At 44.1% G+C, this 24,497-nt stretch overlaps 1 protein-coding gene across 1 annotated transcript in view; it reads left to right on the forward strand.

Annotated features, from left to right (window-relative positions):
- LOC142314091 (fibrillin-2-like) overlaps positions 1-24,497 on the forward strand; it is a 272,627-nt gene that overhangs the window by 116,977 nt on the left and 131,153 nt on the right. The window contains exons 4-5 of the mRNA XM_075352444.1: positions 3,318-3,413; positions 14,291-14,386. Coding sequence (XP_075208559.1) covers positions 3,318-3,413; positions 14,291-14,386 — 192 coding nt within the window. The remainder of the gene's footprint in view (positions 1-3,317; positions 3,414-14,290; positions 14,387-24,497) is intronic.

Below are 24,497 nucleotides of genomic sequence, written 5' to 3' on the forward strand. Positions count from 1 at the left end.
GCTGTCGCGGGAGGTGATGCCACCCATGGGTTGTGGTGATGTGGGCACCACCGCTGCGGTGAGGGTGAGGGGCTCCCGGGGGCGGTGTGTATCGGGGCCCGGTGGTTGGGACAAGTGATGTTGGGGAGGGGGGTCGCGGTGCAAGGGGCCGTGCTGCGGTGCGGTGCCGTGCCCGGGTGGCACTGATGTACTCAGGATTAAATTGCATTCAGAGTCACTGGTAAACCAAAGTTCGGGGATGGTTGGGTCCCGCAGCCGGCTGCCTGTGTTCCTTGTGAGGTTGATGGTGGTCCCTTTCCCTTGCACCTTTTGTTCTGTTTGGCTCCCCTGCCTGGACAGTGGTAGCCCGCTCCCCGGCGTTTAGCTGCCGGAGGAGCCCTCGGTTGCCCGCCTGCTGGCCCGTCGGGTGTTTGGCCCTTGGCGGTGGCACTCACTTGTTATTGGTGGGCTTTTGCCTCCTTTCAGGACTTGGTTGAGAATAAACCTGTGAGGTCCAAACTGCCATCAGTTAATTCGCCTACACTCAGTGTTTCTAAGCTAGGACGGGGTCTGAGTACCCGGTTGCTGGTGCTCCGGTAAACGGTTGACTCCCCGGTTCAGGTCCGGCGGGCTCCAACCCTGACCCGGTCCCTACGGTTCCGCCGGTCGTGTACTGGTACTCCTGCAGGCAGCCACTACCGTCTGCCTGCCTGACGTTTCAGGGATCCCAGGCTCCAACCTGGGTCCCTGACAGCTTTCTCCTCCAAACCTCCTGTCACTTTCACTAGCTGGTCAAACTGTTCTCCTTTCTTGAACTTCCTGCCTCAGGACAGTAGTCTCCTCGGTGGGCGTGCCTTTCTGCCTGGCTCCGCCCACCTGGTGTGCCCTACTCGCCCTGAGGAAGGCATCAGGTCTCCCTTTCGGGTGACAGGTATGATATCACAAGGAATGGGGGTGTGTGTGTGTGGTGTTACCTGTGACCCCTGGGGGCCAAGGCGTCACACTGCAATTGAAGAGCTTTTTTCAGTGACTTTCCACATTCGCGATAAGTATGGAATTTTGGAAAATTGTTGAAGCACAATTGCATCATGCACATTGGCCTTGTAGCTGATCTTTCTTTATTTTCAAAGCAAGTCACGGAAATACAAATTAGAGAAGAAAGAAACCGGTGACCACATATCTGACAGAACAATGAAGTCTTGAATATACAATTTACCATCTGTGAAGGGACATGTGTTTGGTCTCTGCACCCAGGTAATCATAGTGAGCACTGCTGTCAGACACAAGTGCCTCCTGACTGCTCTTTGGGGTGAAGCTTTGGGAATGGCCGTAGAATAGAAGGTTTAAGTACATACTCTGCTGGGGGCCACATAAAGATTTTTACAGCTCAGTATCACTTCTTCAGAGAATTCCTGGGCTCCAGGAAAAATTGTAACATTTCTTAGCATATGACACCATAATGAAATTCAGCTTTGTAAACCCCGAGTGCAGTCCGTCCCCGGACCACAGAAGGCAAACACATCCTTCTAAAAGTGGCAACTTATATTCTGCAGATTGAATGCTTCCTATAAGCTAGCATCCAGAATGCCAGGAATCTTGATCAAGGGCACATACCCGTGTTTTAAGAGATCTATGACAGTGGCTCTTGTATTCCGTAAATCAGAAATATCTAATAGGGCATTAAATATTTGGTTTTCTGAACCAGGCAACCTTTTTAATTGATTGTGGGTGACATGATTTTTGCCAGTATTTTCTTTTTGTACTGTGCTTTTTTTTTTATAACAAATTAAAAGCTGCTTTTTACCGTACCAGCAAAATATATAAGATCTCAGAAATCTCATGCACATGCTTGTTTTCTTTTTCCTAACTGAATTTGAGAACTGCAGCGTTATTGAACGCTGTAATTTTATTCAGTGTTTGTTCAGCATTTTTTCACCCATAGTAATGAGAAAGTGAAAAAACGCTGCAAAAATTGTGTTTTCGTTGTGTTCTTGAAGTCTTTTTGGTGAATAAAACTAATTTTATCAAACATATACTGTAGACAAAGAACACATGTAATCTGCACCCTAAAAACAGCAAAACAAGTGTCAAAAACACAGCGGAACCATTACAAAATGGATGAGCATTTTTGTGGTCAAGAGAGCAGGTTTTAGCTGTAAAATACCATGTAGCAGAAATGTTGTGTGCTTTACACAGCGATATCGCTTCCGATATATCGTCGGGGTCACGTTGTTAGTGACGCACATTCGGCGTCGGTAGCGACATCGCAACGTGTAACACCAAGGAGCGACGATCAACGATCGTAAAATCGTCCAAAACGGTGATCGCTGACACGTCGCTCCTTTCCTTAATATCATTGCTGCTGCAGGTACGATGTTGTTCGTCGTTCCTGAGGCACCACACATCGCTGTGTGTGACACCGCAGGAACGACGAACATCTCCTTACCTGCGTCCACCGGCAATGCGGAAGGAAGGAGGTGGGCGGCATGTTCCGGACGCTTATCTCCGCCCTTCCGCTTCTATTGGACGGCCGCTTAGTGACGTCGTGGTGACCAGAAGGAGGGATTGTTCGTTGGTCACAGCGACGTCGCTGACCAGGTATGTGCGTGTGACGCTGCCGTAGTGATAATGTTCGCTACGGCAGCGATCACCAAATGTCGCATGTACGACGGGGTGGGTGCTATCACGCTCGACATCGCTAGCAATCGCTAGCGATGTCGCAGCGTGTAAAGCACCCTTAGGCTATGTGCGCACGTTGCGTACTAGCCCTGCAGAAATTTCTGTAGCGATCTGAAGAGCACACGTGCGCTTCAAATCGCTGCAGAAAATGTCCGTAGAAGAAAAAAAAAAAAGCTGATTCCATGCGCTCTGCCTGCAGCTCCTGCCATAAACAGAGCAGGAGCTGCCGGCAAAGCGCATGGAAGAAGTGACATGTCACTTCTTGAACGCAGCGCTTCGGGCAGCAGCCGAAGCGCTGCGCTCTAAGACACCACGTGCGCACGGCCCCTGCACAATCTCCATAGACTGTGCAGGGGACGCAGGACGCATGCAGTTACGCTGCGCTACAAAGCGCAGCGTAACTGCATGTATTTACGCAACGTGCGCACATAGCCTAAAGTGTACTGAAATCAAATAGTATATGGTAAAGAATTATAATACATTTTAGCCAAGAACTTCCATTTTTTTCATTTGTTTGTTTCATTGTACTGTTATAATGATTGTTTTCATAATATGTGTCAATTAGTATCCCATAAAAAACACTTTGTTTCATGCTGCATGAACACTCCGAACCTATTTCATTAACTCCAGTATATAATTATCCTCATATTTTTACCTAGTTATGAATTGCAATGTGCGCTGCATGAATGGAGGAACCTGCAATGAGGACTCCTGTGCCTGTCAAAAAGGATACTCCGGGACCCACTGTGGACAACGTATGTATACATAGAAAGGCCTAAGCCTTCTTATATATACTGTATATTATAGTACATTACAAGTGTATGGATGTGCGCTTCCTTAAAAAGTAGCCATCATTTTAAATTTGTATTTCATAATCCAATAGTACACATGAACATAAGAAACTTTGTAATGTACTGTATTTTTTGGCCTAAAAGACACATCTGGCGATAAGATGCACCTAAGTTTTAGATGAAGAAGAGGAAAAAAGGAAAAAAATGTGAAGCAAAATATGTGGTCATGACACACTGTTATGGGAAGGATCTGCTGCTGACGCTGTTATTGGGGTAATGTCCCATAATTATAACTAATGTCCTCCATTCTGGGCCCATCCTTTTATATATGTCCCTCATGATTGTATATATGGCCCCATACTGATGCATATGGTTCTCATCATGGGCCCATCCTAGTCTATATAGCCCCATCATGGTACATGGCCCTCATCTTAGTCTTATCCTGGTACATATGGCCCTCATCACGGTCCCATACTGGTACATATAACCCTCATCATGGTTCCATCCTGGAACATATGGTGCTCATCATGACCCCATCCTGGTACATATTACCCTTATTTTTGTCCTATCCTGGTACATATGGTCTTCACCATGGCCCCATCCTGCTATATATGATCCCCATCCCGCTACACACATTAAAAAAATTAATGATTATACTCACCTTCCATCTGCTCCCTCAGTGTGTAGTGTCCTCCTCTGATGCCAGCAACTGATTTCAGCTTGTAAGCGGGGCAGCGCATGATGTCACTGCCATGCGTGCCCACTTACACAAATGTTGGCTGCCGGCATATTCCCTACTCCCCATGCCTGGGAATATGGGCATGGGGAGCAGTGAATATTCATTCTCTTTAATAGGGAGCACACGTGATCATGCAACATTTGCAGTAAGCCGGTGACTGAATAATCATGTGTGCCAGTATTAAAGAGAATGAATATCCACTGCTCCCCATGCCCATAATCCCACCCACCTCTCAGCACCAGCTTCAGTGCAGAGAGGTGGACTGGATTATGGGCGTGGAGTGCCATGAATATGTATTTTTTTAAACAGCGGGCATACGTGTTTTCCCCAGTGCCAGCTCCTGCCTCCTATGATACCGCTGCGCGAAACCTCTCCCCCACAGCCAGGTACATCTTAACTATAAGATGCACCCCTCACTGTCCTCCAAAATGTGAGGGGAAAAAAGTGCAACTTTAAAGGCTACTTTACACCAGACAATCTATAGTGCGATAGATCGTCGGGGTCACGGTTTTTGTGACGCACATCCGGCATCGCTGGCGATGCCGGCCTGTGTGACACCTCCTAGCGACGCAGTATCGCTCACAAATCGTGAGTCGTGTACTGCTCGCTAGGTTCCATAATATCGTTTAATTTAGTTGTTCATCATTTCCGGGGTAGCACACGTCGCTCCGTGTGACACCCCGGGAGCGATGAACAGCAGCTCACCTGCGTCACGCGGCCGCCACCGGCTATGTGAAGGAAGGAGGTGGGCGGGATGTTTACGTCCCGCTCATCTCCGCCCCTCCGCTTCCATTGGCCGGCGGGCGTGTGACGTCGCTGTGACGCCGAACGTCCCTCCCACTCCAGGAAGTGGACGTTCGCCGCCCACAGCGAGGTCGCACGAGAGGTAAGTATGTGTGACGGGGGTTACTGACTTTGTGCGACACGGGCAGCGATTTGCCCGTGACGCAAAAAGGACGGGGGCGGGTACGATCGATTGTGAAATCGCACAATCGGTCGTACCATGTAAAGCAGCCTATAGTCCAAAACATATGGAATCTTATATGAGAAATCTGCTTTTTTCTCCTCCTGGATCAATCTTTCACTTTTAATTCATGGGTAAAATCTGTAAAAATCTGTATTCAGTAAAGACAGATCTTATTACTGAGATATCAATGGAGAGGGGAGAAGTGAAGTGGAGACCAAATGTCATCTCCCATCTCGGTAATGGGAAAATGTGTGCTATTCACTGAACACAGATTTTACCCGTAAATTGAGAATTTTGACCATGAATATTCAGTCTTTGTAGAGAAAGAAGCAGATTTCTCTAAGATATATAACAAAGTATATTATTTTCAGGTGTTTTATTCATTTAAGAAAATAAAATTCTAATTTCTATAACTCATTTAACTACTGTTTCAACCCCTTTATTATGTGATGTATGAGGCAAATTATTAAACAAAGAATTACCATTGTTGACCATCACCCATGGGCTTCCATGTTTAAAAAAGTATAAATTTCACATATACAGGTTGTTTTGTTGTTTTTGTGACAGGTACCTCTGACTAAAGCCATATGTTAGACAACCATCACCCATAGGCTTCCTTGTTAAAAAAAAATAAAAATTAAATAATATGTTTTATGAATACATTAAAACAAACATGGTTCGGTGGTGGTTAGCAAGGCTGCGGTGATTTACTGGAGTCATGGGTTTCAATTAGGTCACATCAACATCTCCATAGAGGTTTTGTCCCAAAATTGTTAAGTCTTATTTGATTAATGAAATGTATTACTGAATCCGTTTCACATCATCTGGCCATACACATAGGATAAGCTAGGACAAATTAAAATATTTTGCCACGACGTGTTTGGAGCCTTTGAAACCCCATTGTAGAGATCAGTGCAGGTCCCAATATGGATAGTTGATAACATTCAGCTATGATAGACCACTTCATTGTAACCATTTTAGGCTCCATTCACACACCAGATACGTGCCTCCCAACCTGAGCACAAGAGGCTCACAGGCATAAACTGTAAGGCTATGTGCAAACGTTGAGTATTTGGTGAGTTTTTTACCTCAGTATTTGTAAGCCAAAACCAGAAGTGGGTAAAAAATGCAGCAGTGGTGACTGTGTTTCTATTAGGCCTAAGCCACACGGCGAGAAAATCGGTGCGAGTGGAGTGCGATAAAACATCACATTCCCCTCGGACCAATTCTAGCCTGTGTGACAGCACAGATGAGCGATTATTTTCTCAGCCCTAATCGGACCGAGAAAACAATCGCAGCATGCTGCGATTGTAATCCGAGACTCTTTCTCTCGCACCCATTCAAGTGAATGGGGCGAGAGAAAAATCGCACTGCACTCGCGGTACACCGGTGTACCGTGCGTGCAGAGCGAGAATGTCTATAGCCGGCTACACAGGCGAGAGGGAGAGAAATCCCTCCCTCCCCTCCTGACTGCCGGCCCGCCCCCCGCAGCTGAGGTCTGCTCGCACGAACGGACCTCAGTTGCAAGGACACAAGCATGAGACTCGGCTCTGCTGTACTGCCAGCACGAGCCGAGTCTCATGCAAGGGGATCGCAGTAGTCCCCGTGTGGCCCCAGCCTTATACTTTCCCTCTGACTGCTCCACTCCTGGTTTTGGCTACAATGACTGAGGTAAAAAACTTACCAAATACTCAATGTGTGCACATGGCCTTACAAATACTGAGGTAAAAAAACCTCACCAAATACTCAATGTGTGCACGTGAACTTTCAAATACTGAGGTAAAAATCTCACCAAATACTCAATGTGTGCACGTGAACTTACACATATTGAGGTAAAAAAACTCACCAGATACCCAACATGTACACGAGGCCTTACAAATACTGTAGTAAAAAACTCACCAAATACTTTACACGTCCATGTGGCTCATGGCTGTCCAGTTCGGGTCAGTCCATGCACCACCATACATAATTATTGGGTCTAAAGGGAATCTGTCACCAATCCAAAGGCAGCAACACATAGGGGCAGAAACCCAGATTCCAGGTGTTTGTCACTTACTGGGCTTGTTGCTGTAGTTTTGATAAAATCACTATCTTATATGCACAGAGAGTCCTCAGTGGTTGATACCTTTTAATGGCTAACTGAAAAGATGGTAATAATTGCAAGCTTTCGAGACTACTCAGGTCTCTTCATCAGGCATGGTATAACACAAAATCTGAAGAGTCACGTATTTATACACATATATGTGTATAAATACGTGACTCTTCAGATTTTGTGTTATACCATGCCTGATGAAGAGACCTGAGTAGTCTCGAAAGCTTGCAATTATTACCATCTTTTCAGTTAGCCATTAAAAGGTATCAACCACTGAGGACTCTCTGTTCTTTTAAACAATTTTTTTATCTCTACTGGCTAACACGGTACAAAGATATATTTTACTTGTATCTTATATGCAGCAGCTCTCTTATTGATGGGCACTGTATAACCATTCCAGCGCCAACTATTGGCAGTTTTCTGACTACACTGTGTATAGGAAGAAAGCAATCAGTCAATGGTGGTTCCTAAAGGAATATTCTCATCTCCAATATCCTATCCCAACATTAGCATATACCTCCAATTAGAAATGTAGTATAGTTCTCCTGATATAGCCATGTCTCTTACCTCATGTGTAGGGCATTGCAGCTTAGGCATCCATGGTTTGTCCAATCATATACAGAGTTAGTTAATTGCTCATGGTTGTAACCATGGATACCTAAGCTGCAATGTCCTGCAAATGAGGTAAGAGACATGGCTATATCAGGAGAACTATAATACATTTCTAATTGGAGATATTTGCTAATATTATTATCAGAACACCTGCACATTGTGATATGATCTTGGGGATGGGAATAACCCTTCAAATTCAAATATGTTCTTTCATAAGATAGAGCTCATGACTATTGAGGAATAGATAGAAGACTTAAAGGGAACCTGTCACCAGTTTTTTGGCTTATAAGCTGTGGCCACCACTAGTGGGCTCTTATATACAGCATTCTAACATAAGAGCCCAGGCCGCTGTGTAGAACATAAAAAACACTTTATAATACTCACCTAGAAGGTCACTCCGGTGCACAACAGTCAGATGGGTGGCGCTGTTTTCCGGGACCGGCATCTCCTCTTTTGGCCATCTTGGTCTTCCTCCTTCTGAAGCCTGTGTGCATGATGCATCCTAAGGCTGGAAACACATCTATGCGAGTAAAATCGGTCCGACTGGGCTGAAAAATACTCGGCTGATTTTAGTTCATGTTAGGTGCGAGTGCAACGCAAGTGCGATGCTATTTCTGAATAAATTAATAATTTGGCTCGTGTATGTGTCGCGTTTGCGATGCTAGTTTCCTGCAACATCTTAACTAGATAAAAGTGATTACACATGTGTCAGTTAATTTACCTTTGGGAATGTGCTGTCACATTCATCTGTTGAATATTTAATGAGCATAGTTCCTGCCACACTCGCAAATGTGAACGCTGGTGCGCGTGTGTGATCCTACTTTTAATCCGCTTCCATAGGGAATCATTGAGAAAAATGGTTCGAGAAACTCGCAAAAAAGCAGCATGCTGCGATTTTTCTCTCAGTCCGATTTGAACTGAGAAAAAAAAATCGCAAATGCGAGCTGAATCATTCACTAACATGTGTCCGATTCCAATGCGAGATTTTCTCGCATTGCTCTACTGCGAGAAACTCGCAAGTGAGAAGCAGCCCTAAGTCATACACACAGGCCAGTATTGAGGTCCTCCGCAGGCGCACTTTGATCTGCCCTGAGCAAGGCAGATCAAAGTATTGTAGTGCACCTGAGCGGGACAGCCGAGTGTGTACAGTATGACGTAGGATGCGTCATGAACACAGGCTTCAGAAGGAGGACGAAGATGGCCAAAAGAGGAGGCGCCGGTACCGGACAACGGAGACACCCATATGGCCCAACTCCACCGTAGTGTGACCGTTAGGTGAGTATTATAAAGTGTTTTTTATGTTCTCACAGCGGCCTGGCTCTTATATACAGCATGTTAGAATGCTGTATATAAGAGCCCACTGGTGGTGGCCGCAGCTTATAGGCCCCAAAACTGGTGACAGGTTCCCTTTAAAGCAGAAGCAGCAGATAGTTTTTTATCAGAACTACAGCTAAAATCCAGCCCTGGAATCAGGGTTTTGTGCCTACTTTATGCTGGCTCAGAGGGTCTGCATATACTTTGTGACTGAGTTTCTTTAATGAAGCATAATAAAGTGGGAATGTTATTAGCACATGGCTAATAAACCTTTATCTGGTGCAGAATACGTCCGCCCCATGCACCTGTCCTCAGCCCCTTGGATCACTGCACATTCCTCTGAGCTTATTGGGTATAGCACATATTTCCATACCACAAGAACTTAAATAAATGACATTTTTGCTTAGCATAATTAAATGGGCTTTCATTTCCAAATATTTTTTTATAACCTGACCTTGGCTAGACATATGAGTCTGTGGGGGACTGAACCTGGTCCTAGTGGCTTTGGATGACAGCCAGCTCCAGACATCCAATTAGTCTGCATCCTCATGCAATCATGCTATCCAAGTCTGTCTCTTTCACAGCACTTTTCTAGGTTCATCTTGGCATTTATCTGGGGTGTTGTCAAGCCTGGAATCCTTATAGAAAGGAAACCATTTGTTAAAAAGCACCACAAAATAATAGGAAAGACTGCAATTTCTCATGACCAGAGACGGGAAGGGCTGGGAACATTTCCATACCAATTTCCCATGGCCAGAAACTCTCAAATGTTTGATTTCCCACATTTACAGATCAGTAGAATTTCTAGTGTTGCCTGACATGTGGCTATATGATACGTTAGGCCCTGCACATGCACAGACATAGTTCTTTTGCACTTGTGCGGAGAGTCTATGTTTTCTAACCATAGTCATTCCATTTTAACTTGTTAGATATTCAGCAAAGCAAAGGTACTAACAATTGTGGTCACTATTAAAAAATAACTTTTAATATTTAAATTTTTAAAAAGATTTTTTACCACACAACATAAATGGTTGTAAAACCAACCAGCTAATTGGAGCTAGTATTTAGGCTCCTATCATTACCCGGTTAAGGACACTGTATAACCGGTAGAAATAGTTCCACCGGAATAAAACCTATTGAGACAACGTTGTCCCGTATGTGATATGTAGATTAGTAATCCATAGCATAAACAAACATAAAGCAGGAATGATCCCGCTACGATGGCAATATTAGAGACCAAGGTTGTTACTGTCTCCCGAATATTATACATAAACTACAAACTACAGCGATAAATAACCAAAGTATGGTCTCCCTGTAAAAAATGAAGCAAAAACTTGTTTCAAGTTGTCCAGTAGCATGGGGGGGGCACACCAATCCGCCTCACAATACCCCTTAGCTGGCAACAATCTGACCTGATGTTTTCTTAGACCTCCCGACGCGTTTCTTAATTTATCTTAATCCTCAGGGGACTGTGGTCAAGAAATTACAACTTCATTAGGGGAGCGGACAACCAACATGCTGTGTCCGGGCTGATAACAATTGGCTTGTTACCATTCCTGCTTTATGTTTGTTTATGCTATGGATTACTAATCTACATATCACATACGGGACAACGTTGTCTCAATAGGTGTTATTCCGGTGGAACTATTTCTACCGGTTATACAGTGTCCTTAACCGGGTAATGATAGGAGCCTAAATACTAGCTCCAATTAGCTGGTTGGTTTTACAACCATTTATGTTGTGTGGTAAAAAATCTTTTTAAAAATTTAAATATTAAAAGTTATTTTTTAATAGTGACCACAATTGTTAGTACCTTTGCTTTGCTGAATATCTGATTAATTGGTAAGCAACGGCACATCCTTTCCCATTTTAACTTGTTAATTGTTTTTTTTTTTTAATCGACTATGTATTATTCTGTATGACTGTATATCAAAGCTTTAGCCTCTTTAATTAAAATATTTAAAAAAAAAATGAAAATGTCCAAGTTATACATATATAGTAAGTGAAAACTAATTTACTAAAAGCTGCACAACGATGGTGGGTATAAATTATTAGAAACAGGACTATATCTTCAGTGAATAAACCTTAAGGCTATGTGCGCACAGTGCGTTTTTCGCGGCGTTTTTGCGCGTTTTTCGGGTGCATTTTTGGCCTCAAAACTGCAGGACTTTGCTTCCCCAGCAAAGTCTATGAGTTTTCATTTTTGCTGTCCGCACACATCTGTTTTTTTTACCTGCGTTTTTGAGTTAAAAAAAATAAATGGACATGTCAGTTCTTTCCTGCGTTTTTCTGCGTTTTCCCCCCATGCAATGCATTGGAAAAACGCAGCAAAACGCAGAGATCAAAAACGCAGCAAAACGCAGCCAAAAATGCGCCAAATCGCGGCAAAAATGCAGCCGCGTTTTTTCGATGCAGGTGCGTTTTTAGCGGCCAAAAACGCACAAAAACGCCGCGTCAAAAAGACGCAGTGTGCGAACCTAGCCTAAGGATCCTTTTTTATTTAAGAGAAATCCATATTAGGACTTAGGATATACCTCTACCTTGGAGGTAGAAGTGGACCCTGTGACATGTGATTGACCCCATTCACTATTGTTGGTATGAGTGCCATCCGTGAAAAACACAGCACTCGTACATAAAAGTTAGGAATGAGGCCTTCACACTGACATATAGCACTTGTTTACACAATTGATAACATATGATTCACAATAGGCAATGTCACTGCTTCTCCTGTCCCCCCTTCCAGCACAATGACCTTTGCACACGCACATTAGATGCTTCAATATAAAAGATAAGACCTGAGTGAGTCTTTAACTGCTAGCGTAGAATAAAACAATAAAAGGAGTACAGAACCTGGTATAATACGTTACGATTTTTACTAATACACATAAAAAAGGTACCCAACACACTACTCACATTTTTTTATTGTTTGAAAGCATATCTCAACCTAATACAAGTTAGGAGGAAAAGTGATGACAGCTAATATCTGGTATCTTCTAGTGTTTCTTCTTTGCACCAAACAAGAATAGTTCCGTAATATGTTAGAAAAAAAAGATGCTAAACTGACCGTATAACTCTACAGAAGTTATCAGTTTATTGATAGTTTACAGCATGTTATCCAATTCTAAGGCTATGTGCGCACCAGACGTTTTTCACGCTGTTTTTGCTCACTTTTCGGGTGCGTTTTTGTGCGTTTTTGGGCTCCAAAAAGCATGACTTTGCTAACCCAGCAAAGTCTATGACTTTTCATTTTTGCTGTCCGCACACAACTTTTCTTTTTTTAGCTGCGTTTTTTGAGCAAAAAAAAAAAGAAAAAAGGACATGTCAATTCTTTCCTGCGTTTTACTGCCTTTTTTACCCATGCAATGCATTGGAAAAACGCAGCAAGATGCAGTGATCAAAAACGCAGCAAAACGCAGCCAAAAACGCACTCAAATGCGGTAAAAACGCATGCATTGTTTATTGCTGCGTTTTTGCCGCGGGTGTGTTTTTTGCGTTTTTGTGCGTTTTTTTAAGCCAAAAATGCACAAAAACGCAGCATCAAAAAAATGCTGTGTGCGCACATAGCCTTACGGTGTCTTGCATGTGTCGGGAATCTACCCCTGTCATCAGATCAGAAACAATGCATTGCTTAATTTTGGACTGATGAAGGAAAATTTGTCAAATTTTAAGACACTGGATATTCTAGCATCTTTTAGCCTACATATAAACTGTTGCTTCTGATGGCGTGGGACAGCTCCAATTTTGTGCCTTTTTTTGTCTATATACTTACCTATTCCTTCTATTTTATATATGATTTCCTGAAAGATCAGGAAGATACGAGATAGAATATACCCAGAGGCCAGGGTGAAAATTGCAAGATATGATATCAATATATATTTTTCTTAATACAGATTGATATGAAAAAAAAAATATTACCAAAAATGTTAAAAATACATTAATTTAAAAAGAAGGTAATTTTCTTACGACACATTCACATTAAGCCACTGGCCTACTTATCTAAAGAATCAATCTATGGCAATGTAACCCATAATCGCCCAAGGTCAAAAGGTAACTCATTTGTTTTAGCAATTGTAGAAAATGGATAAATATGTTTTTTATTCTGTGTTAAAAAAATCTATTGGAGGTTAGTACTTCCAACTACTTAGACCTTCAGACTTCAGACATGTATGGCAGCGGCTTATCTCTAGGAGGAGAAGAAGATCAGCAGTCCAAAATAAGATGTCGGATCCTTAAAGGGAACCTGTCACCAATTTTTTGCCCTATAAGCTGCGGCCACCACCACCGGGCTCTTATATACAGCATTTTAACATGCGGTATATAAGAGCCCAGGCCGTAGTGAGAACATAAAAAACACTTTATAATACTTACCTAATGGTCGCTCGCTGGGCATAATGGGCGTCTCCGTTCTCCGGTGCCGGCGCCACCTCTTTTGGCCATCTTCATCCTTCTTCTGAAGCCTGTGTGCATGACGCGTCTACGTCATACTCACTCGCCGGTCCTGCGCAGGACCTGCATGCCGGCGAGTGGAGTGTGGATGACGTCGGACCCGTCATGCACCACGGCTAGAGAAGAAGGAGCCCAAAGATGGCCGAAAGAGGCGGCGCCGGACAACGGAGACGCCCATTAGGCCCACCGCGCGGATGTTAGGTAAGTATCATAAAGTGTTTTTTATGTTCTCACAGTGACCTGGGCTCTTATATACAGCATGTTAGAATGCTGTATATAAGAGCCCGGTGGTGGTGGCCGCAGCTTATAGGGCAAAAAAGTGGTGACCGGTTCCCTTTCATTCCCCAGATAATCATTTGTCCGCTACTCCCATAAATTTTAGCCTGTTGGCCAAACCTGTCTATATCCAAGGTTTTGGTCAACATTAGTCTAAAGTGTATAGTGAGGCTGTAGAAAACCTACCCAATCTGGCCAATACCAGTGAAGATTTCTACTTTTTCTTTTTTTAATATGAAGCTTAGTGCATACTAAGTCTTTGAATTTTCCATATAAGTGGAATTTTTGCAGGGTTTTACAGCTTTTCTTTACAGCATCTGGTGAATGTTTTGTTTATCGCAAATGTCATTGTAGAAAATTAATAATAAAATGCTTTACATTTTTTTTCCTTAAAGCTGTATGTGAAAACGGTTGTCAGAATGGTGGACGTTGTATCGGGCCAAACAGATGTGCTTGTGTCTACGGATTTACTGGACCTCAATGTGAAAGAGGTATATAAGTCATTTTCTTTATTTATTACACATATTGAGCATATTGTCATGTATTCCAACTCACAGATATTACCTAGGTGTTGTATTATTTTCGCATAAAAAAAAATCACAGAATCACTTTGTGAGAGTCCAGCATCATTACTAATCATACCGGTGATCCTTACCAAAAATTCAGGATTTTCTGTTTATGATGTTATAACTCACTTATAGTTCAATGCAACTTGACCACTTCCATTGTCACAACCACTGTGGGCTACATGTACATTGCAGGATCAAAAGGGTGAAGTGGTCAAAAATGATGTTGAGAAAGCCGGACTTTTAAATTCCTATTTTTCATCTGTGTTCTCTAAGAAAGCTAATGTAACATCAACTGATCTTCATTGTACTATCGAAGGAATAAAGGAATCCACAGTATTTATAAACAGAGAAATGGTGAGGCAACACTCAGCTAATTTAAATTATTTAAATCTCTTTACATCCTGGGGTGTTAAAGATATAGCAGAGGAAATTGCAAAACTGCTAGTCAGAATCTATGAAAATTCCAGGAGAACAGAAGTCCCGGAGATTGGAGAAGGGCAAATGTTGTTCTTATCATCAAAAAAGGAAAAAAGATGGAGACAGGAAATTATACTCCAGTGAGCCTTAATTCTATATAAGGAAAGACATTTTAACAAATTACTAAACAGCATGAATGCAAGTACTTGGTTAAAAATACAGTAATTAACTAGAGTCAGCATGGGTTTGTAGCAAACAAGTCATGCCAGACTAATCTAATTTCCTTCTATGATGGAATCACTGACTTGGATGGATCAGGGAAATGCGGTATATATGTACTTCAGCAAAGCATTTGAAAAAGTATCCCATACTATCCTTATTGAAAAAAATAACCAAATATGGGATTGCCAAGGCTACGGTTAGGTGGATTCATAACTGGCTCAGTATTCATACTTAAAGAGTGGTCATAAATGGGTGCGCATTCAATTGGAAGAGTGTTTCAAGTGGAGCACCACAATGCTCTGTTTTGGCCTTAGTGTTGTTGAACAGTTTTATACTGATCTAGATAAGGGAACTGTACTTAATCTAATCAAATTTATAGTCGTTATGACGCTAGGAGGGAGAGGTAACCTTAGAGAAGTAAGAGAAAGGACTCAGAAGGATCTAGATAACCTGGAACAATGGATAGTGACTAATAGAATGGTATTTAACAGGGAGAAATGCAAAATTCTACATCTGGGCAAAAAAACCCAAAAATAACATCTACAAAATGGGAGGAATAAAACTAAGCAACAGCATGTGTGAAAAAGACTTGGGTATACTAGTAGATCACACACTGCACAAGTAAACAGTGTAATGCATCAGCAAAAAAGGAAAACACAGTTCCGGGGTTTATTAACCCCTTCATGACCTAGGATGTACCAGTACATCCTAAATCATGTTAGGCTAAATACCGCCGGCTGCTGTGATGAGCCGGCAGTGATCCATGCACATGTCTGCTGATTTGAACAACAGATAAGTGTGGCTAACAGTCGGGGGTAGATCCGCGATCCACCCACGCCTGATAACCCTTAGATCGCACTGTCAAAATGTGACAGCACAATTTAAATGGCTGCGGCGGGGAACGCGCCTTGCCTCCCACCATTGGAGGCCATGTGACATGATCACGGGTAGCCGATAGTTGCCATGGTAGTGACGGGTCATGTGATGACTCCTGTTACTATCATGACGTAGTTCCTGTTAGAGCCAACAGAGCAGCAGCTCCAACAGAAACTCTCCATTTCTGCTGATGAGAGCTGTGCAGCTCTGATCAACAGAAATGAACAGGCGATCAGACTGCTGATCCTTATAGTCCCCTAGAGGAACTAGTAAACTAAAAAATAGTTTCAAAAACTTAAAAAAATAAAAAACCTAATAGTTCAAATCACCCCCTTTTCGCTCCATTATAAATGAAACAATAAAAGAAATTAAAAATATACACACATTTGGTATTGCCCCGTTCAGAAATGCCTGATCTATCAAAATATAAAATCAGTTAACCTGATCGGTAAACGGCGTAACGGAAAAAAAATTCCAAATGGCAAAATTACATTTTGGTTGTCACAAATTTTGCGCAAAATGCAATAACGGGCGATAAAAACATAGCATCTGTGCAAAAATGGTACCATTAAAGACATCAGCTGAAGATACAAAAAAAAAAAAGCCATCACTGAGTCCCAAATATTGAAAAATGAGAACGCAACCGGTCACAGAAAATGGCGCAAAAAGTGCGCTACTTTTTTGGATAAACTTCAGAATTTTTTTAACCTCTTGTAAAAGTATACCTTTACATGTTTGGTATTTAAGAACTCGCACCGACCTCAGGCATCACAGCAACACATCAGTTTTACCATATAGGGAACACGGTGAATAAAATACCCACAAAACAATCATGCAATTGCACTTTTTTATTTGCAATTTTTCCCCCATTTGGAATTTTTTGGCCGTTTTCCAATAGAGTATATGGTTTCATTTAAAAGTACAACTTGTCCCGCAAAAAAACAAGCCCTTATATAACAAGATTAACGGAAAAATACAAAAATTACGGCTCTCGGAAGGAGAGCAAAAAACAAAAATGAAAAATAGAAAATGTACTAATATCAGCAGTTTACACTATGAAATCTGATGACAAATCTGCTTTAAAGATGGATGGAGCTGCCTTTTATGACTGAGAACCAGTTCTAGATATTGGACTCACTGTGCCCTGTAATTTCTGTAATATGCAAACTGGTTGCCAGAACTCTCCACTGATATATGCTCATTCATCCTAATGTACTTTTTATAACTTTGTGTCCTCTATTTGACCTTGTTTTTAATTTGATCATTTCACTATTGCAATAACTGTGCTGTCCACAAATATTTGACCTTGGGCTGAGATCCTCAAGAAACAACTTAGGTTTCATTTAAGTATTATCCTGAAGATATATTTACAGCTTAAATAGCCAGCCAGATACATTCACTAATGTCAGAGATATTTGAATGGATCCCAGATATTTTGCTTTAAGAATTTTTTTTTTAACTAGGAATTACTATATGTCTGCGGAGAAAGCTTTAAAGGGAATATATCAGCAGGTTTTTGCTATGTAATCTGAGGGCAGCATGATGCAGGAGCAGAGACCCTGATTACAACAATGTGTTAATATCTTGACTGTGTTTTTCTGTTTCAATACAATCAGTGCTTTATCATCAGGAGATTATCACTACAAGACAACTGGACTCGTGCTTCCTAGTCCAACCACACCCCAAGCACTGATTAGCAGCTATCTGTAACTATACAATGTACATGGAAATCTGTGGTGTGATTGGGGTGATAAACAGCATAACAATTGAGCTCTACAGCAGACAAAACTATGACTATGATCATAACTACCGTACTGCACCCAGTAAACTAGAATCGGGGACTCTGATCCTATTTCATGGTGCTGTCAGATTACATACCAAAAATCTGCAGACAGATTGCCTTTAAACTGGTATGCCCCACAGATTTCTACTGCAGGTTTGTAGTTTGGATTGCTTCGGATGCTTCTTAATCTGCCTGTGGCTACTTACCATGCTTTCTCTGCTGTTTCTGGTTAGAAACCAAGTTTATTTCTGAATTTTATGTTAATTTTTTATCATTTTGTTCAGCATGGAAAGTTATGCTACCTTGAAAATCATTATTAGGGGATATGTTTTTATTTCTGAAAAAAAATGTGTATGCAAGTGGCTTCCAAACCCTACTTTGCCTGCCTAAGGCTAGTTTCACACATCCGGCTTTTTGCCAATTTGACGGATTCGGCGCACGCCAGTACAGTGTATACAGTACAATGGCAGCGTGACATGCTGTCATGTAACCAGCGCATGTGACCCGGAAGTTGCGGCACTGCCATTATACTGTATACACTGTACTGGCGTGCGCCGAATCCGGCAAAATGGCGAAAAGCCGGATGTGTGAAACTAGCCTAAGGCTATGTGCATACTTTGCGTCGTGGTAGTTGCAGTTCTAAACGCATCCTCTGGCAGAAATGGTTTTTGCCAAAGTTGTTTTTGACCACGAAAACGCGATAAATACGCGTGCGTATTTACCGTGTTTTAGCCGCGTTTTTAGCGCTTTTTACATGCTTTTCCATTGCATAAAGACAGATGCGTTTTGAACATAAAGACACTGCTAAATAAAGTTTAAACATTCAAACACTATGAAAAAAACGGAAAACATTATAACAAATATATTTAAAATCATGCACAAAATAGATAATTTAATTGAAATTATAACTATTTTATTATATTTACGCATAAAATAAAGTTAAATTATGGATTTTCATTAATTTAATTGTCGGACTATGTGTGTGTGTGTAAAGGCACATATCATATCATTATTACAAAGGCATAAACGCATCCTTTTATTTTGTCAAAAAAGCATGTTTTCTGCATCAAAAAAGCATGTAAAACGCTGGTATTTTGATTTAGGATGCATTTTGAAATTTCTCATTGACTCTAATGTTAGCAAAACGCTGCCAAAATGGCAAAAACAATTGACATGCTTCTTCTTTGAACGCTGAGTTTTTGCCCAAAAATATGCAAATTAAATGCAGCGTTTTAAACAGCAAAGTGCGCACAAGAAATCCCTATTTCCCATTGACCCTGCTGGAAAATCAAAACGCATGCATTTTGGCATGAAAACGCTTCAGGTAAAAACGCAAAGTGCGCACATAGTCTTAAACTGCATTGATATCAGAATTTTGAGTACAGATGCTGGTAGTGAAATGGTCAGTACCTGTCACCTCTGATTGTTCTGCTTATCAGAGTCTCCTGCAGCAGGCACAACAGACCCTCACTGCCCCTGTATATGGTATACTGTAATGGAAGAATTGCCTCCACAAGCAGCCTGCGCTCATTATGTCCACCCTGGTAATACATACAGGATGTTTGTGGAAGCAAATCCAGTGCTCCCACTACAGTATACAGGGGGGCAGCGAGGATCTAAAACCATTGCTGCCATTACAATATACAGGGGGCAGTGAAGGTCTAAATCTAATCCCTAAGGCCCCTTTCACATTGCGTTTGTCTCTATGTCCACAGGTCCCGTCGGGGCATCCATCCAGACCGCCCCTCCCCCACTCTGCAAAGCGTGCTCCGGACGCATGCGCCCAACAGGGCCATTCACTGTTATGGAGCGCACTGTCCGTCTGCAGAAACGTATATGTGCAAAAAATGGCACAAAACAGAGCACACGCTAACGCAGTGCGCTCCATAAAAGTGAATGGCCCTGTCGGGCGCATGCGTCCGGAGCACGCTTGCAGAGTGGGGGAGGGGCGGTCCGGATGGATGCCCCGACGGGACCTGTGGACGTAGAGACAAACGCAATGTGAAAGGAGCCTAATCCTTCCACTACAGTATATGGTGCTGCAGTGACGGTCTAAATACAATGCTTCCGCTACAATATACAGGGGGTCAGTGAAGGTCTATATGAATGCTTCCGCTATAGTATACAAGGGGCAGTGAGGGTCTAAACGGGGCTTTACACAGTAGCGATATCGCTAGCAATTTGTAGCGATAGCGAGCGTGTAAGTACCCGCCCCCGTCGCGCATGCGATTGTTTGTAATCGCTGCCGTAGCGAACATTATCGCTACGGCAGCGTCACACATGCTTACCTGGTCGGCAGCGACGCTGTGACTGCCGAACAATCCCTCCATCAAGGGGGAGGGACGTTCGGCATCACAGTGACGTCACCGCAACGTCACTAAGCGGCCGGCCAATCAAAGCGGAGGGGCGGAGATGAGCAGGACATAACATCCCGCCCACCTCCTTCCTTCCGCATTGTGGCCGGCGGCAGGTAAGGAGACGTTCCTCGCTCCTGCGGTGTCACACATAGCGATGTGTGCTGCCGCAGGAGCGATGAATCACCTGGATAAACAACCCTTACCGATTTTTGAGTTTGGGACGACCTCTCCATGGTGAACGATTTTCACCATTTTTGAGGTCGCTTAAGGTCGCTGGTCAGTCTCACACGCTGCGATATCGTTAATGACGCCGGATGTGCGTCACTAACAACTTGACCCCGACGACAAAACATTAACGATATCATAGCGTGTAAAGCCCCCTTTAGTCCATTGCTTTCCCTACAGTATACAGGGGGCAGTGAGGGTCTAAATACAGTGTTTCCACTACAGTATACAAAGGCAGTGAAGGTCTAAATCCAGTGCTTCCACTACAGTATACAAGGGGCAGTGAGGGCCTAAATCCAGTGCTTCCACTACAATATATGAGGGGGGCAGTAAGGGTCTAAATCCAATGCTTCCTTGTCTCAGGTGTGTCACAGTTGACAAAAAACCCTTTTGTGTCCCAGCTGAAGAAGGTTGCTGCGTTTGTCTGCACATACTGCTCCTTGATAGTCCGTCTCTTGCCCCTTGTCATCATCTGTAGAAATGTTGATGTATGTTGCTGTTACTTTCCTTAAGTCATCTTGGAGATAAGTTGTTTGTTTGCTTTCCCCTGTGTATTCTTTAGGACTTAGTAGGGTATACTGGCGCTATCACACCCGTTCATTACCTAGTGCCCAGTTCAGGGTCAGCCAGGACCAGGTATCCTGCTTAGTGCATAGGTGCTGAACCTATCTAGGGATGTCAGGGGAGCCAGGGGCCAGCAGAAGGTTTTATCAGGGGTCACCATCTCCCCCTACCCTAGACACAAAGTTTCTCTCTTCCGTCCCCTCCCTTTTTACCATTCACTTCGTATTTCCTCATACCTAGGGTGGCATTCCACTGCAGTATACAGTGGGCAGTGAAGGTTAAATCCAGTGCTTCCACTACAGTATACGAGGGGCAGTGAGGGTCTAAAGCTAGTGCTTCCAGTACCATATATAGGGGCAATGAGGATCTAAATCCAATGCTTCTGTGACGCCCTGGCCTATCAGGTCATCACAGGGTATTGTGCAACCTGCCCTTCTGCATGGTATCCACATTCTCCTTGGTTACGGGTCCCTGGCCTTTGGTGTTGCTAAGAACAACCTAATCAAAATCCTAGAAACACTCTGCATCACACCCACCAGAAACACCAATGGGTAGCCTGAAGGGAACAGGGCTGCCCATTTGGGGGGTTGGTAAGAGAGGGTCAGGAGTGTTAGGAGCAGTTCAGTTGTGTGGTGACTCTCGTGAGGAGAGGTCACAAGTCCGTTGGAGGAGGTTAGGAGCTGGGCTCCTTGTTACTACTAAGTGGCAGACGTTGGTCTGGGCCTGGTAGGAGCTGGAACCCCGATCGCAGGGGATCGTGACAAAGGGCATGGTACTGCCGAGGAGGGCAGCCGGCGGACTTGTGCTATCTCTGGGCAGGGACCAGGGCACGACGGGCTACGTGGACCCTAGGCCAGGAAGTCAGGAAGTAACTTCAAGTGTACTGGTAATTCATCCGACGAGGATGGAGCCTTCAAGATTCGTTCTCCACCCGCTCCAAAATCGGGGTACTAGCGCAACGAGGGGGATAGGACTTTCCCAATACACAGTCCAGAAAATCCCAAGCGTGAACCATGAGAGCAAGCTCACACCGTTAGCCATATGGGTGAGCGGGACCCGACTAGTTCTACATTACATGGGCCAATCAGTAGAAAGGTGCCAAGGAAAAGGCCACAGGCTAACAAGCAACACCAACGGAAAAGGGATCCAGGCATGCTCCCTCCCTTCTGCAGCGGTGCTCAGAACTTTGGTTTACAAGTTGTCGGTGTCAGCGTTATTGGACTGAGTGAGTACACAGTGACCCTAGCCTCTCCAATGGTGTCCCTTCACCAACATTACTGAGCCCCGGGGAATTCCCCCTACCCACGGAGGGGTTAAACACTTGGCTGCCATCCCATCACCACCGGGTGCTCCTAACGGCAGCGGTGGTACTCCACCTTACCACACACCGTGGGTGGCATCACGAACTTTACATATATCACTCCCCTGTAAATACCCCACCTTTTCGTTTTGAGTGGCCGCACGACCCCTGGGTCCGGAGACCCCTCGAGCAACCGCGGATCCGGATCCGAGCAGCAGTCCCGGCTGCTGGCACAGGGCGGTACACTTCCACTACAGTATTTGGTGGGGGGCAGTGACCGTTTAAGTCCAGTGCTTCCACCACAGTATACAGGGGGAAGTGAGGGTCTAAATCCAATGTTTCCACTATAGTATATACTAGGCAGTGAGGTTCTAAATCCAGTGCTTCCACTACAGTATATATGATGGGGGTGGCAGTTTGAGGCTCTAAATCCAGTGCTTCCACTACAGTACTGTATACGGGGGCGTTGAGGATTTAAATCCAGTGCTTCTGTGGCGCCCCTGAGACTTCAGTCGCCACAGAGTATTGCACCCAAATTTGGGTGTAATGCTAAACCCGTATCCTGAGGAGGTCAGTCTCGGTTTCACCACATTACATACTCAAATACACACCAGGTTGCCCTGTGTCCGCTGGCGACTGGGCTAGGGTAGGGTAATAAAGGGGTCGCCAACAGAGTGGCATTTACAGGATGCCCTCAACAGGGGCCCCAGTTTCACTAGCTTAGGACCTGGGAGGGAGGAGGAGCAGCCAGCAGGGGGAGTCAGGAGCCAACACAACAGTTAGGGAGTTCTCCAGCAGGAGAGGAAGAGAGCAATCGCATCTTACAGGTGCTCCGTTGGGAAGGAGAAGTTCACATAAATGCCGTGGGGAGAGTGAACCTGCTCCCCATGGAATCGACGCCACACAGGGCGGCAGGACCCTACGGAAGATCATACTCCACGTTGGTTTTCCTGAATCTGCCTGGTTGGGGAAAGTTTCAAGCTTCCCTGACCACAAAGCACCCTAGAGCACAGTGCCATATAGGATCCGGGGCCTAGGATAACGCCAAACCCCACATCGGAACCGCGGCACCTGCATATAGGGACAAGAGTTCTACTCGTGAAACCCAGGGTCCCCTCGTATCTTCAAGCCAGGGGATCCACAGACAGGCGTTACAAGGAGGAAACCCACCGAACACCCAAACTGGACTGATCTCTAATGGGTTCAGGTTCGACGGAGCCCATCATAGCAAGTGACTGGTATTACCCGGGTGAGCGGCACAGCACTAAAAATGAGTAAACAACCTGGAACTGCAGCCATAGACTCTGTCTCTTTATTACTGCCACCAACGCTCCGCGCTTCGACGCCCGCCATCACTACTCCCCTCATCATCCTCCCCGAGGCCTGCTCCACCTGTGGGGAGCAATACCATCTATAGCTGCTACCACCATCTGCCCTGGAAGACAGCGTTAGCAGCGGCGGCTCATTCCCTGGCCGCATATCACAGGTGGCATCACGACAATCACCTCACTACTACCCCCATCATCCTTCCCTAGCCATCTTCTGTACGCCTTGGCGCAATGGAGCCGGGCTAGGCTGCCCGTGACAATGAGTCAACAGCCTGCGACGAGTAGGTTAACTGCCTGCCCCGTGGGGCACTACACTTCCACTACAGTATATGGGGGGCAGTGAAGGTCTAAATCCAGTGCTTCTATTACAGTATACAGGGGGCAGTGAGGATCTGTTTACTGACACAGTATGTGGAGTGTGGGGGATAATGCTATGGCTTTAACCAACCACACAGCAATGTGACAAGGGCTTCAGGTGCGGAGTTTACCTATGGGGACAAGCAAGGGTGTAAGGGGATTGTTCTGATAAGCAGAACACCCAGAGGAAGACGCTGCTGATGACCCTTCAGTCAGGGCCACCACCAGGGGGGACAAACAGGACTCTAGACCACCGCCCCAACAGAAGGGGGGCCCCTTCACGCTTCATTTATTGGCTTACAAACCAGCCTGGTGGAGGCGGAGCAGGGATGGAGGCAGAGCTGGGGTGGAGTCTTAAGGAGGCCCCAAAATTATGCCAGTCAGTGGCCCTGAAATTCCTAGTGCTAGCCCTGATTCACTGCCAGCTTCACTTCTCCAAATAGGTACATTGGGGCTTAACTCTGGCAAAAAGACTGGGGAAAAGCAGGAGATTGTAAACAATACATTACATACTATATTTTTTATTTACAGAAATTAAGACAAATGCCATAATATAGTGATTTGCAAAGTTTCCTAACTTTTCATACTGCACAAAATTATTTAA

This window comes from Anomaloglossus baeobatrachus, chromosome 1, assembly GCF_048569485.1.
Source record: "Anomaloglossus baeobatrachus isolate aAnoBae1 chromosome 1, aAnoBae1.hap1, whole genome shotgun sequence".
Classification (NCBI taxonomy): domain Eukaryota; kingdom Metazoa; phylum Chordata; class Amphibia; order Anura; family Aromobatidae; genus Anomaloglossus; species Anomaloglossus baeobatrachus.